This window comes from Rhipicephalus sanguineus, unplaced genomic scaffold (genome assembly GCF_013339695.2).
Source record: "Rhipicephalus sanguineus isolate Rsan-2018 unplaced genomic scaffold, BIME_Rsan_1.4 Seq566, whole genome shotgun sequence".
Taxonomy (NCBI): domain Eukaryota; kingdom Metazoa; phylum Arthropoda; class Arachnida; order Ixodida; family Ixodidae; genus Rhipicephalus; species Rhipicephalus sanguineus.
In genome coordinates, this window is record NW_023615524.1 from 67,014 (window position 1) to 80,001 (window position 12,988).

At 45.9% G+C, this 12,988-nt stretch overlaps 1 protein-coding gene across 1 annotated transcript; it reads right to left on the reverse strand.

Annotated features, from left to right (window-relative positions):
- Nucleotides 1-1,723: 1,723 nt before the first annotated feature.
- Nucleotides 1,724-10,108, reverse strand: LOC119377760 (uncharacterized). The gene is made up of 3 exons (XM_037647098.2): nucleotides 10,010-10,108; nucleotides 3,502-3,632; nucleotides 1,724-1,916 (listed from the first exon to the last, which is right to left on the reverse strand). The coding sequence occupies exons 1-3, from the start codon at nucleotides 10,095-10,097 to the stop codon at nucleotides 1,827-1,829; spliced, it is 309 nt and encodes a 102-aa protein (XP_037503026.1). The 5' UTR covers nucleotides 10,098-10,108; the 3' UTR covers nucleotides 1,724-1,826.
- Between the last annotated feature and the right edge of the window lie 2,880 nt (nucleotides 10,109-12,988).

Genomic DNA, 12,988 nt, shown 5'->3' on the forward strand with positions numbered 1-12,988 from the left:
CATAGAATGCCTGCATGGGCGCGGAGGCGCTTCCCTTTAAAAGCGCTTTCGCTCCCCACGCAACGGGGCATCGTCTAGTTATTCCTCACGGACATTTGTTCTAAAGATACACCTACCGTAAAGTGGAAATGATTTGGACGACTGTAGAAAACCGAACACGGATTGCATAATCGCTACTTCTTTATTATCTTTCAACTGCAAGGCATACTGCGAAGCATTATCTAAAAATTCCTGCCATTCATAACCTGTCGTATAGAGTTTCTCTCCGTCAAAAGTAGTTGTGCACTTCTTCCACGAGAATGTACGTACGTTCTGTACGCTCTTTTCGACCACGCTCTTTTCACACCCGCACGGACATACGTATACGCACGCCGCGGTAGCCCAGTGATTCCGGCGTTCTGCTACTGCGCTTGAGGACGTGGGTTCGATGCCGGCCGCGGAGGCCGCCTTTCGGTGAGGGCGAAATGAAAAAAAAAGAAAAAAGAGAACAACAATACCCGCATTTACAGCTTTAGTGCATCTTAAAGTATCCCATATGATCAATACAGAGCCCCCAAGGCGTGCCTGCTAATCATTGCATTGTCTGGCACGTAAAACCCAAGAACTTAGTCTGAGTATATGGATTTCCCATAAAACAAATAAATTAACCAACACACGAACATAAATGTACGGACACACTTACATATACAGCTTGTACACAGTTTGTATGTATTACAGTTTTTTTTTATGTGGCATTGATAATGAGGAGAACTGGTTTAGAACACCAGCCACAAAAACTAATTGGTTTAGTTTGTTTACCCGAGAGGCCCCAGCTCAGAAAATGTGAAAAAAAAGTGACGAAGGCCTTATAATTTATCCGCAATTTTCTTTTGGGGCGTAAAATCCCAACATTTATATTATTAATTCTCCGCAATTATATCCCACGAACGGAATGTCGCGTCACAAGAAATCAAGAACACTGTTTAGGAAATGCAGTAAAAGCTCCTTAATTCCAACTCGGTTAATTCGAACTTACAGTTAATTCGAACTGACGCCCTAGTCCCGGCACAGCCCTGTGTATTTATATGGGGCAAAACTCTCGATAATTCGAACGCGTCCGTATCCACAACGGTTAATTCGAACGGGGAGCCCCTGGTTCTCGTCGCTCATCGCAGAAGTCGGCCCAGAATGATCACAATGTGCTACAAAACCAAACCAAACCGAATTAACTAGAGATGTCAAACAAAGAAACAGCAGCATTTCTCAGCAGATGAGAATCCGGACGCTGCGCTGGAGCTTTTAGGCAAGCTACAAACAATGCTCATGGAGTCGCGACAGAAGAAAACGCAAGCGAATGCAAATTGCCGATTACTTTTAATTTCGATTGCGTTAACTCTGCCATGTAAATAAACGTGTTTTGAAGCATAAGTAGCGTCGTACATTTCGACATTAAGGCTCACTGCACACATCAATGCATGTCGGTGCTTGTTTCTGGCGTATCACTGACTGGTCAATTAATTCGGTTCGCTGTTAGAACTCCATGAGCTTTATTTACGAAACCACCTGCCACAAACATGTAGTAGCGCCTAATTCGCGATAACGAGTCCAAAGGTGGCTTCCTTGGTATCTGCCCGCGCAGTGTGGCGTCATGTTCGTTCATTCTAGCGCCCGCCCGCTAATACGAACTCTGCTTAATTCGAACAATTTTATAGTCTTATTCGAGTTCGAATTAACAAGCTTTTACTATATATAATGGCCTAAAACCAAGGCAAATTAAAATTTATTTATGGTATGACGTTTGTGTTGATCTCAATAATGAAGTGCCACTTTTTACAAAAGAGTTATCATCACACTTGTGTTTCTTTCGTTAATCTCTCGAGTTCTTCCTTGTCGATAGCGAGCTTGGGAACATCTTCTGCAATACGGGATGTTCTTTCCTGAAAAAGAAATAAAGAAAACCGATGGGGAATCTGTATATTTAGAAGGCAGATTTTATCAGTCGACTGCCGTTTCACTCAAGCTGCTGATCAGAATACCTAGGCTTTGGACGAGTGTCCCATCATTTGGCTTTTATTTTTCTCGTTACACATGATTACAGAGAAATTTTCTTTACTTATAACACAGCATCTTAACCATATGGAAGTGAAATGGAGTAGCAAGAAACATACGCTTTCAAACTTCCCACTTAACTAAATTCTTAGAACCCACTACCTAAATTCATCACCAAACAAGTGTTTATGACACCTCCTCACTTAACTGGCTGTTTTATTTGTCTATTGTTGAGTACATAAGGAGAGATGGGCCCCGAGAAACGTCGCTACACTCTTAATCAGGTCGCGCTTAAAGTGCTAGATATATCCAGGAAACCGGACATTTTTCGTCTGGTTTCCTGGATATAGCCAGCATTTAGCCAGTACCTGATTAAGAGTGCAGCTATTACTTTACTCGTGAGAAACTTGCAAGTATATCACATGGAAATGCATCTCTACTCTCACCGCATCAAAAGGGTAAACGCATAATGAAATAACGACTCATTCTGGAAGCACAAAATGCCGCAAAGTGAGGATACAGTATAAATTCAGCTTAATATAGGGCTGAACTACATGCTTGAGCGCTCCTCCGTAGTTCGACTACGTTTTTCCCTCCGACTTACATAGCATCGCGCGACTCAAACAATCCTTTCAGGGCTTATAGTACATAAGTATTACCTTAATACGTTGTTATAATAGTGGATACTCAGTATAAGCAGACATTAGCCAATAATGGCCAAAATTTAGTCAGTGCCGGTATTTTGCGAGTGAATGCGGTACGCTTAACACAAGCTTTACACACTTTCATTTTCATATTTAATTATATCGTATCGTATACTTCGTCTCGACGATATTTTTATTGGGTAGTTTTTTATATTCTACTGTACATTACTGGAGATCTTTTTTTTTTTTCAATTTCAGCTCAGTAAAATTTTAGGCTGACCGAAAAATTAAGTCCGAAGAAATTCCGTTAAACTTCCTATAAGATAACGCGCCTTATAAGAGAACTATATAAAATTTCTTGATGAAGAGCTGGATTATTCCTGCTTATTTTTGGTGCCATCCCTTCAGTTCGTACGGCACGAGATCTCGCTCTTCGTACCACACCTATGTCTCAGTAGGACCTCAAGGCTTGTGACGTATCAATTTTCACGCTCTTGTTTTAGCTGTATTGGCAACGCCCCGCTTCTGTTTTCTGCAAATTGCAAGAGTCAACCGTTGGCTGCTTCTTTCTCATATTTGCTGGCATGCGCAGGGGCGGACAAATGATTTTTTCGAGGGGGGTGTGGGGGGGTAAGCTTACGGGAAGGGGGAGGGGGACAGCTTATGGGAGGACCTGATAGGTCCTCTTATTGGGGGTTTACGTTGAAAAATTAAAGGCGAGAGGAGGGGGGAGGGTCGGGAAGTCCGGGCATGCGTAGTTACTGCAGCGTCGCGCATGTTTGAGGAATTGTTCGTTACAGTGCAAGTTGCACATGTAGTATATACGCACGGTAGTAGACACCGGTGCACTGGGCGTCTGCTCGTTGCGTTGGCTGCCTCGACGGCGCGTCGATTTCCTCCACGCTGTACGCAGCGTGTCGTCGACCAGGTGTTCGTGCATGGCAGCAGTTTTCCGTCCGCCTGAAACAGGGCGCAGCACAAGCGTACTGAGATGCGCGGTCGTTTCATTTCATCTCGTGTAGTACCTGAGCCTTATTAACGATAAAGTAAGTCACCCGTGAATCATGCTGGAAAGATAGAGCTGTCTGCGGATAAAGTTAAGTATAGTTTTCAAAGCACGAGAATTTTCGGTCCTATTAGGTCAGCGAATTTCGTGAACGAATAACCTGTTATCTTAACCCCTTCACTGGCGGTAACGTTGTACTTATGAGAAGTATCCAACTAGTCCGATTCACCATGTCACAAGCTCACCTAAATACGGTACTGACAGCTTATTAGGCACATCGTTAGCTAATCTTATGGTCGGCGAGTGAAAATAAATGAAAACGAATACAGAGGTATTTTTCTAATGTAATAATAATAAAAACTCACAGTGTCCCTTATGCGTTTGCCTAAGACGACTGGAAGGCGAAAACCATCTCATTCTTTTTCTTTTCAGTCCATGTACTGATCCTCCCGCGTCCCTTCCAAAGCCTTTCTGCACCTAACGTGGTTTTGAACTTTCTCCAGGATCGGAGGCATTACAAGCCTTCTACACCTTACCCGGTTTTGCACTGCCTCCATGATCGGCCCACTGATCACGGAGGCAGTGCAAAGCGACGATGTCATGTTATGGCGTCATCATGTGACGTCACGCTATGTAACGTCACGATGACGTCACTAATTTTGGCGATCTGTGACGTAATGACGTCATATGGTGACGTCATCACGTGATGATGATTTTTCGCATCACTCGTGTTGACGCCGCCGACGCGGAACGCTGACGCTGCCGGTGAACTTTCGTGTTTGATGAGGCCAGGGTTGCCAGTTGGTGGCTGCTTTTCGCCAAATTGGCGAATTTGAGAGGCCTGTGGCGACCTGAAACTATGAATGGTGACATCGCGAATTTTTGGCGATTTTCGGCTTAGATCTCCACTGAGTTATGCATCCTAAGCTCAATGTCTTCCCAACGAATGAGCGGCAACATTCTCTGTATTTTTCTTGGTTTTAGACCCACGAGTAGAATGTGCACATTACGCGTCATTCGGTATGTCCGTCCTGTAACTCGTGTGTATCTCCTCAATTCATCTAGATGCAGGAGGTACTGGAACGTCCCCCAGCGACATTCTAGCAAAACGTAAGTCAGCGAACTGCCTTGCAAACCGCGACGGGGGAGTATTTGACTATAATTAGTTTATAGCTTTCGGCGCTTTAAGCTTCTCTGAAGTTTCGCTTCTGAAGGGGCTAGACGACAGGTTGGCCGCGTGTCCCGACCATTTGTTCAGCCAAAGCTCGAACTGTTCTGAATAGCTTGGCAACTTATTCGCTGTTGCAGTACCTCCAATTCAGCTCGTAAAGACTGTTTTGGAATAGCGAAGAGAGGCGGATACGCGGCTATTTGTGCAATAAAAATATTTATTGAGGTATTTTCTACTGTTCTCGGTGAGCGTGTGCAATGAAACCATTTGCTATATAACATTTCACATTGTGTACCTGTTCATAATAACGCATCGCATTGACGCATGTAAACATAAGGGAGTATAAGAAAGGGTCGGTGGCGTCCGATATCACACTGGTTCACACTGAAAACGTGTAAGACTTACTAATGATCGGTTCCTGTAAGAATTCTGTCGTGTTACCTTCAATAAACCTTTTAATCCTTTTAATTCATATAAGGGTACGTAAAGCTGTCTACAAACGACGCTTTCACGGTTTTCGCCCATGGTTTACCACACTTTTACCTTTGAAACGAGCTGACAGGGATGGAAGGATATCATGAGCGTTTCATTCATTCACCCTTGCAGCACCGTGCAAATCTTGCGGATAGTCGGAGAAGCAGCACCATGCACTACCATGGTGAAGCGGGCGATACGACTGGCATTGAGAAACGTCAATATCATTTAAGGGTCTTGGATGGTACTGCATTCTACGGGGCTATATGTGACCAGAAATTTTTATTACTAGGTTCGCCGCACATATCTAGAATGATGACTTTTTTGGCGAAATTTGTAAAAAATGGCGACTATTGGCGACTTTTTGCTCGTCGTTTGGCGACATTTACTCGAAAGTCAGTGGCAACCCTGGAGGAGGCATCTAAGGCTTTCGCCTTAAAAACGTGGTTTTACGTGCCAAAACCAAGCTATCATTATAAGGCACGCCGTATTGGCACTTACCTTTAAAGATATTTATCTTTAAAGGAGCCCTGAAAGCGAAATTTTTGTGACTTTTGTGCTGTAATTTGTAGCTTCGTGTCTGGTAATCCCGAAACTGAATCGCAAATGCTCCAACGTAATCAATGCCAGCGTCGTTTATTGCGACCAATTTTGCGTCACTTCGAAACGCCCGCATAAAACCACGAGAAACTCGTCCCCCCCCCCCCCCCTCCACAGCGAGGGAGAGCCTAAGACCACGTGTACTCCAGCTTTGGTGCCGTTGAAGAAGCGCAGTTTTCAAATCGGGGCCGCGCGCGTGGTAAGGAATGGAACCATGTGGGTAGGTAAAAGTAAAAGCATTCCTGAGCAGCCAGAACCACCTTGAGAGCAGCCCGACAACAGAGCGAGAGCGGTGAGGAACAATAGCCCTCGCCGGGTGCCAGTCGTGGTAATGTGAGCGTCCCGCAAACCTTATGTGACGTCCACAATACTCGCTTTACTCGTGGAACGTCACAAGGGGCCTCGATCTACGTCATACCAGTGGCGATGTTGCTAGGCGCTGCCAAGTCAGATGAGCACTCACGCTTACTTTAAAACCAAATTAAAGTATCTTAAAGTAAACGTCTGCCACTAATAGTCGGCCAGAAGTGCCCACGTATACAGGGAAATCTACAACACAAACATCCTGAGGTTTCAATTTTGTGTCAGCGTTTCTTTAAGCTTCCGTTTACAAACACACGCACAATGGTGTGTACATAACCAATGAAACTTTGCTGCTACATGCTTGTATAGCTTATTACGTGCCTGGCAACCCTAGCGGTTTTGCTTCAATTTTCCCGACATAATATTTCAGAACTGCCAGTCGTTGTAAAATGGCTGACATATCTGTAGAAGGATATTTTACGGTTTTCTACGTTGGTTATCTAGACCACCATTTTAGGCTTAGCTGCTGCCGCAATCTGCAGTCAACAAACACACGATATGCACACGACCTGCAGCTGCAGGCCGTCTGTTTGATTCGCAGCTGCGGCGGTCACATTCCGATGAGGTCAAGTGCAAGTACGCTCGCTTATACCGTGCTTTGAGTGCACAGAACCCCAAATGACCTCTCTCTCTGTGGGTAATAAAAATGATCCCGGAACTCCCCGTTATGGCGTCGTTAAAAGCATGTGCGTTGCTTCGAACTCCGGAGTATTCAAAGAAGAGATTCTTGTTCGGAATAGAAGGGAACAGGTGGAAGGGGTGGAGCCGTAAGAGTACTCCGATATGTACAGATCGCACACGAGAGTAAGCGTGAGAAATAGGTGAAAGGCATGGGGCTCAGCCATTCGAGCGTCCGGTTTGCTACCCTACAAAGGGGGTAAAAGAGTGGCGACAAAAAAGTGGGGATAGGGAGCACTGCATACGTACACGCAAACGCACAGCAGGTCGTTTACTGAGGCCGGTGCTTCACAAAAGCTTCAGTAGGTCACTGATAGCCTTCTGTGTCCTCGAGGGATTGCGAAAAGTGAAAAAGAAAGGAAAGCGCCTCCTGGCAAAGGTTAATATCCTCGGGTATTACAATAATCGGGCTCGTGGTTAGCAACACAGGCCGATCTCACGAAGATTTTCGTTCGTAAGTGCTCATTTTTCCATTGACCAGCCGGCCTCGTTAATCATATGCCGAGCATCGAGACTGGCTGAAATTTTCTATTACGAACAATTCTAGCGTTAGGCGTTTTTGTGAATACGGGCCAAGAAGAATGTACGAAATACACTCGTGCATGCCATATTATTATATTATATTACTGACGAGGAGCAAAAATAAAAATATAAAAATAAAAAGAAGAAGAACAAGACGGACGGGCAATGGAGCAGCGCCTGTATTCACAAAAACGCCTTACGATAAAAAATTTTCGTAAGAGAATATTTCAGCCAAACACGATGCGGGGCATATCATTAGGGAAGCCGGCTGACCAACGGGAAACGAACTTACGAAAGAGAAGTTCTGTGAATTCGCTCCCACAAGTGTTACATTGCTGCAGACCACCTTAAACGTGAATGTCTACCTTACCATAAGTGCTCCAGCCCGAAGTCTCATTCGCTATCCATAGCTGATTAACATATTCACAACCGCAGCTTTAGATCATAGGTCATTCTTGTTGTGCACTGTTTACTCACTGTTCCTTGTAACGCCTGAGTGGCCGAGAGAGCAGAGAAATGAAGCGGATCGGAATTCAGTGGATGTGTTTTTCTTACGTAATTTGGTGCTCAGCCACCTGCGTACCGCTGTGGCGCAATAACACAACGCTTTTCGTTTGTTTGCTGCTCGCTCGCACTTGCGGGTCGCGTTGTGTAATCTCATGCCCAAATCAACGCTTCCTTCACGGAAAGTAAAACTGTTTTGCGGTGTGGAAAAAGAAACAAAACACGCAGAGACAAATTCATTTGGCTGGCAGCTTCTTCGAGAATAACCAGTAGGTGCAGCTGGACGACCGCCCTAGCAGATTCGTGACGCAAGCGTCAGCAAGGACGTGTTTATAATTGGCTGCGCTCGCGGCAAGCTTTCTTCTCTGGAGACTCCTTGGCCGCCGCCGCTTAATGACTACTCCTTTTGTATATCACGGCGCAGTACGAGCAAACGTTGAACGCACTCGCAGCATCTAAAGCAAGCTAGGCCCAGGGTCGAGACCTGAATCCGCGGGGCATTTTGTTCGTAATAACTGCTTGTTATCGGCCACCCGCATTCGCTGATCATGTGGCTAGATGAGTCCCCGCAATAGATCAGGACCCAACTCGCAAAGATTTTAGTTCGTAAAAGCTTTTTGCTATTTGATATCTAATCAAGCACAATTGAAATCTTACAGTACTAGGGATCGAATGAAAAAAAAAAGAAAAGCGACACTACGGTGCTATACAGTCAGAAATTGCAAAAAGGTTACAGCACATAGAGCACACTGCGATAATGGCAAACATTTTTACACCTCGTTGGCCAGATAACTGGTCAATGGGTCACGAAATGCATCAATGTTTGTCAGACATGCGATGCTATCCGGCAGGGAATTCCAACATCGAACTGCACGTGGAAGCGCAGAGCAGTTGAATGCACGTGTTGATCCGTAAATGCGGGTATAGCTAAAGTGATTATGAAGCCTGTATGACGTGAAGTAGCGTCTTTTCAAGCATGCTAGTGTTGTTCGAGATGAATGAATGAAGTTGTGAAACAGTGTCAGCAAGGCAATGTCATGTCGAGTACTCAAAGGTTGCAACGAAAGGTTAACTTTGATTTGTGTCACGCTAGACTGACAGCTGTAATCGTTAGAAATGAAGCGGCTTGCCTTGTTCTGAATTCGTTCCAATATGTCTGTAAGGTATTCCTGGTGAGGCGACCAAATAGGGGAAGCGTACTCGAGTTGAGGGCGAACGAGAGTAAGGTATGCTAATTTGCGAACATATAATGTCTAACATCACGATGTGCTCACATCCGCTCTGCTTTGGGAAATATAAGTAAATAACTTAGTTAATTAATTACTCAAAGTGACTAACAGACCAAAGAAACACGCTTTGTTTGTGTGGTACGAATGTATAAGAGAGAGAGGACTCTTATTGAAAGGCAGAAAATTTAGCCGGTGTATACAAATTGCTGACTTGCTACTCTGCGTGGGGAAAGGGATTGGGTAGGAAAGGCACGGAGAGAGAGAGAAAAATATGACATAAAAATGTTAACATACAAAAAAAGACTGAGTTTTTTGGCTCGTGGGCGTGGACGTGCGCTGATAGTCTTTCATTGTGTGCATTCAAGGTGCAACTAAAGTTTGTCAAGCTGACCGATACTGTCTAAATATGTGAATAGAAGTTTCATCGCACGCCTCTATTGCGTGAGGCAGGCTAAAGGGCCCAATACACAGTCAAATGATAAAGCCAATATATGCCTTTCCAGGGGGCCCGTCTAACTGTGTTAAAGAAAATGTGCACTGCGTATACAAGGCATTTAGTACGCGCTGATTGCATGTATCACATAAAAGAACTCGGACGGACGCGGGTTAACAGGACCGTGTCGGTATCCCGTTTGAGTTCTCTTATGGGATACCTGCAATCAGCGCATACTTAGAGTCAACATGAACCAATTAGCACCACGCAGTCATCGATTTACTGGCGTGTCTGAGACATCATTAAAAACATTTTAGGCTAAGTGCATGTTTCAAAACGGTCCCGTAAAGGTATTACCTGTGAGGAGGCTGATAACAACTCCTACAGCGATGGTGACGATGACGCTGAAGAAACTGCTCCAGAACGATGAAAGACGGTAGAGCATGAAGACGTCTTCCGACCTGCGTGCACGTGCATGCGACAAGGGTTGAATGAAACAACGCCACCGAACGCGTCCAAGTAAGAACGACAGGTCCCTGTAAATCGCTGGTTGGCAATGCTTGGCGGCCTTCACTAATACGTACAAAATTATGGTTGGTCATGGAAGGTGCTCTCACAAAGGAACTTAGCGTAAGAACTTGTGAATACGGGCCGACGGTCGGTATTCACTAAGCTCTTCGGTGGTTGACGACTGGCAGCCATCTTTAACGGTACATCCTTCATCAGGATTCGTTGTAAACTGCTGTTATGAACAACCCCAGCGTAGCAGGGTTTTGTAGATATCGGTCGGGAATACGGTTGGCACAGAAAGACAAAACAAAATCAAAGCAAAAAAGTCGATCGCCAGCTTGCACTAAGCCGCGGAAAGCTCATACACAGCGAAGTTTATCGGTGCCATGCTTATTTATTGCTGTAAAGAGGTTGAACTTGGCTTTATATAGGCAGAACTTGGCTATAACGAGGTTGAACTTGGCTTCAAACGACTTTGAGGGACAGCACGGGTCTCTTATGTAGTGCACATTCATACTGCCACCCGGAACGAGCCCGAGACGAGTCTTTACATTCGCATTCGGCCGGGTTGTGATAGCCGCGTATGTGCCGCTCGCCCGTCTTGGCGTGTGCGAATCGACCTCCGCGAGAGCACTCGACTCATCCTTCGTCATCAACTAGCGTCGGGTACACCGATCTGCAGGACCACGACACGACTGCATTATGTTTGGACGGATCGCCTACAATGATGGGCACAAGCTTACCATACGCATTGAGACACGCGTCTATGACTTCGGGAGGCGGTTTCATGTCGAGCAAGAGGTGAACGTCATCAGAGACAACCGCTATGTCAAACGGCTGCTCCTGTGGTTCAACGCGTTTCATATCGTAGACGGCGAATCGCGCATTATTGAAACCGGCTTTCATCGCCATACACCCAATCGGAACAGTCGTAGTGCAACTCAAGAGCGAATGCCACGTACTCATGTTACGTTGTTAACCGCCACAGACAAGCTTCGCTTGTCCGTGGCGGTTAACAAGCGAAGCTTGGGCGCCACCTACACTCTAAGAAAAAAGAAAGAGTATGTGTGACTCCTTTCGGAGAGTCCTGACTAGCCACGTATATGACTCTCTTTAAAGCGGCACGTTAACTCTCTTGTGGGTCACACGACTCTCCCGAGAGAGTACAATGGTCCCCAAAGAGAGTTCATGTGCCTCTTTAAAAAGGAGGAGGAGCAAAAGAAAAACGGAAGGACAGGGAGGTTAGCCAATTCTCAGACCGGCTGGCTACCCGGCGCCATGGGAAAGGGGTAAGGGGAATAAAAGATGATAGAAAAGAGATGTTACAGAAAGGAGAACAAGAAAAAGGAGAAGAATAATACGATAAACGACACTGCTTGAAGTCTGTCTCTGAGACCAGTTGTCCGCAAGAAACGCAATAACGCTCTCAAAGCCTTCCGGGCCGAGGACAGTCTCGGCCAGTGCCCTAAGGCCTTTTCCTCCGACAATGGGCGATTGTCAAGCCTGTCTAACACTTGTGAAAGTTCTTGGCGCACTGAAGCGATGACACTCTCAGAGAAGATGGGCGATTGTCTCCTAGCAGGTACAGTTATCACATGTCGAGCTGCTGGCCATTCCGATTTGAAATGAGTAAGCATTCGTGAAGGCCACCCCGAGCCACTGGCGGCACAGGGGCGTCTCCTCAGCTCTAGTTATTCCCAACGGAAGACGGAGCTGTAGATTTGAGTCCAAGTTGTAAATACGGGCGTTGGCAAATTCCGTCGAGTTCCTCTGTGCGAGTGTCAGTTCACGCGCAAGTGAACGAGGCCTTGTAGCGGCGTCCGTTCTTGATAACGGCGTGGCTGCACAATGGACAGCATCATGAGCAGATCGGGCGGCTTCATCTGCGCGGTCATTTCCGTAGATACCGCAATGGCCCGGTATCCACTGATACGCTATGTTGTGCTTCTTCTCCATAGCGCGGTGATGGAGCAGTCTTATGATAGCGACTAATTGTTCATTTGGTCCATGATGATATGGCGACGTAATGCACTGGAGGGCTGCTTTGGAGTCGGAGAAGACTAACCATGCCTCTGGCGGTTCTTAAACCACGAACTCTAGAGAAGCACGGATGGCGGTGAGTTCTGCAGCCGTCGATGATGTCAAATGCGATGTCTTGAATTTTATGGTGACGAATTTCTTGGGAATGACCACTGCCTCTGCTGAGCTTGCAGAAGTAACTGACCCATCCGTGTAAATGTGAAGGCGTCCACTGTGTTTTTCATGCAGGAACAGTAGTGTGGTTTGTTGTAGGGCCAAATATGACGAATGTCTTTTCTTTTGTATTTCGGGAATGGTTATCAGGGCTTCCAGTGGACGTAGACACCACAACGGTGGGGATGGTCTTGCTGCGACCTTCACGCTCTTTAAAGGGAGCCAAGTCAGGACTCTCCGAAAGGAATCAAAGGACTTTTTTTTTTACAGTGTAGTCAATCGTCCGCCAGCGTTCGTTTTTCGAACGTTCGCTTTCCAACGCTCGGTTTTCGAACAATCACGTGCGCCGTCTCGAAGACAACGCAATTTGTGTGCCGCTTTTCTGCCACCGCCTTCTGACTGCAGCGGGATCGCACAATGGGCCAATTAATGATCTCGCATTAAAAACGCACAATAAATGCAAACAGCTATATAGTATACTAGGTGGCTGACGACAATGCAGACAAGACTGCCGGCGCTTGTTAATCGTCTGTCGGCTGCGCCTTGTCTGCGGTTAAGCTTGAACTTTTGTTGACGTGTGGCCCAGGCAACTATATATTCATAATGAATATGGATCGAGGTCCTCAGCTGTGT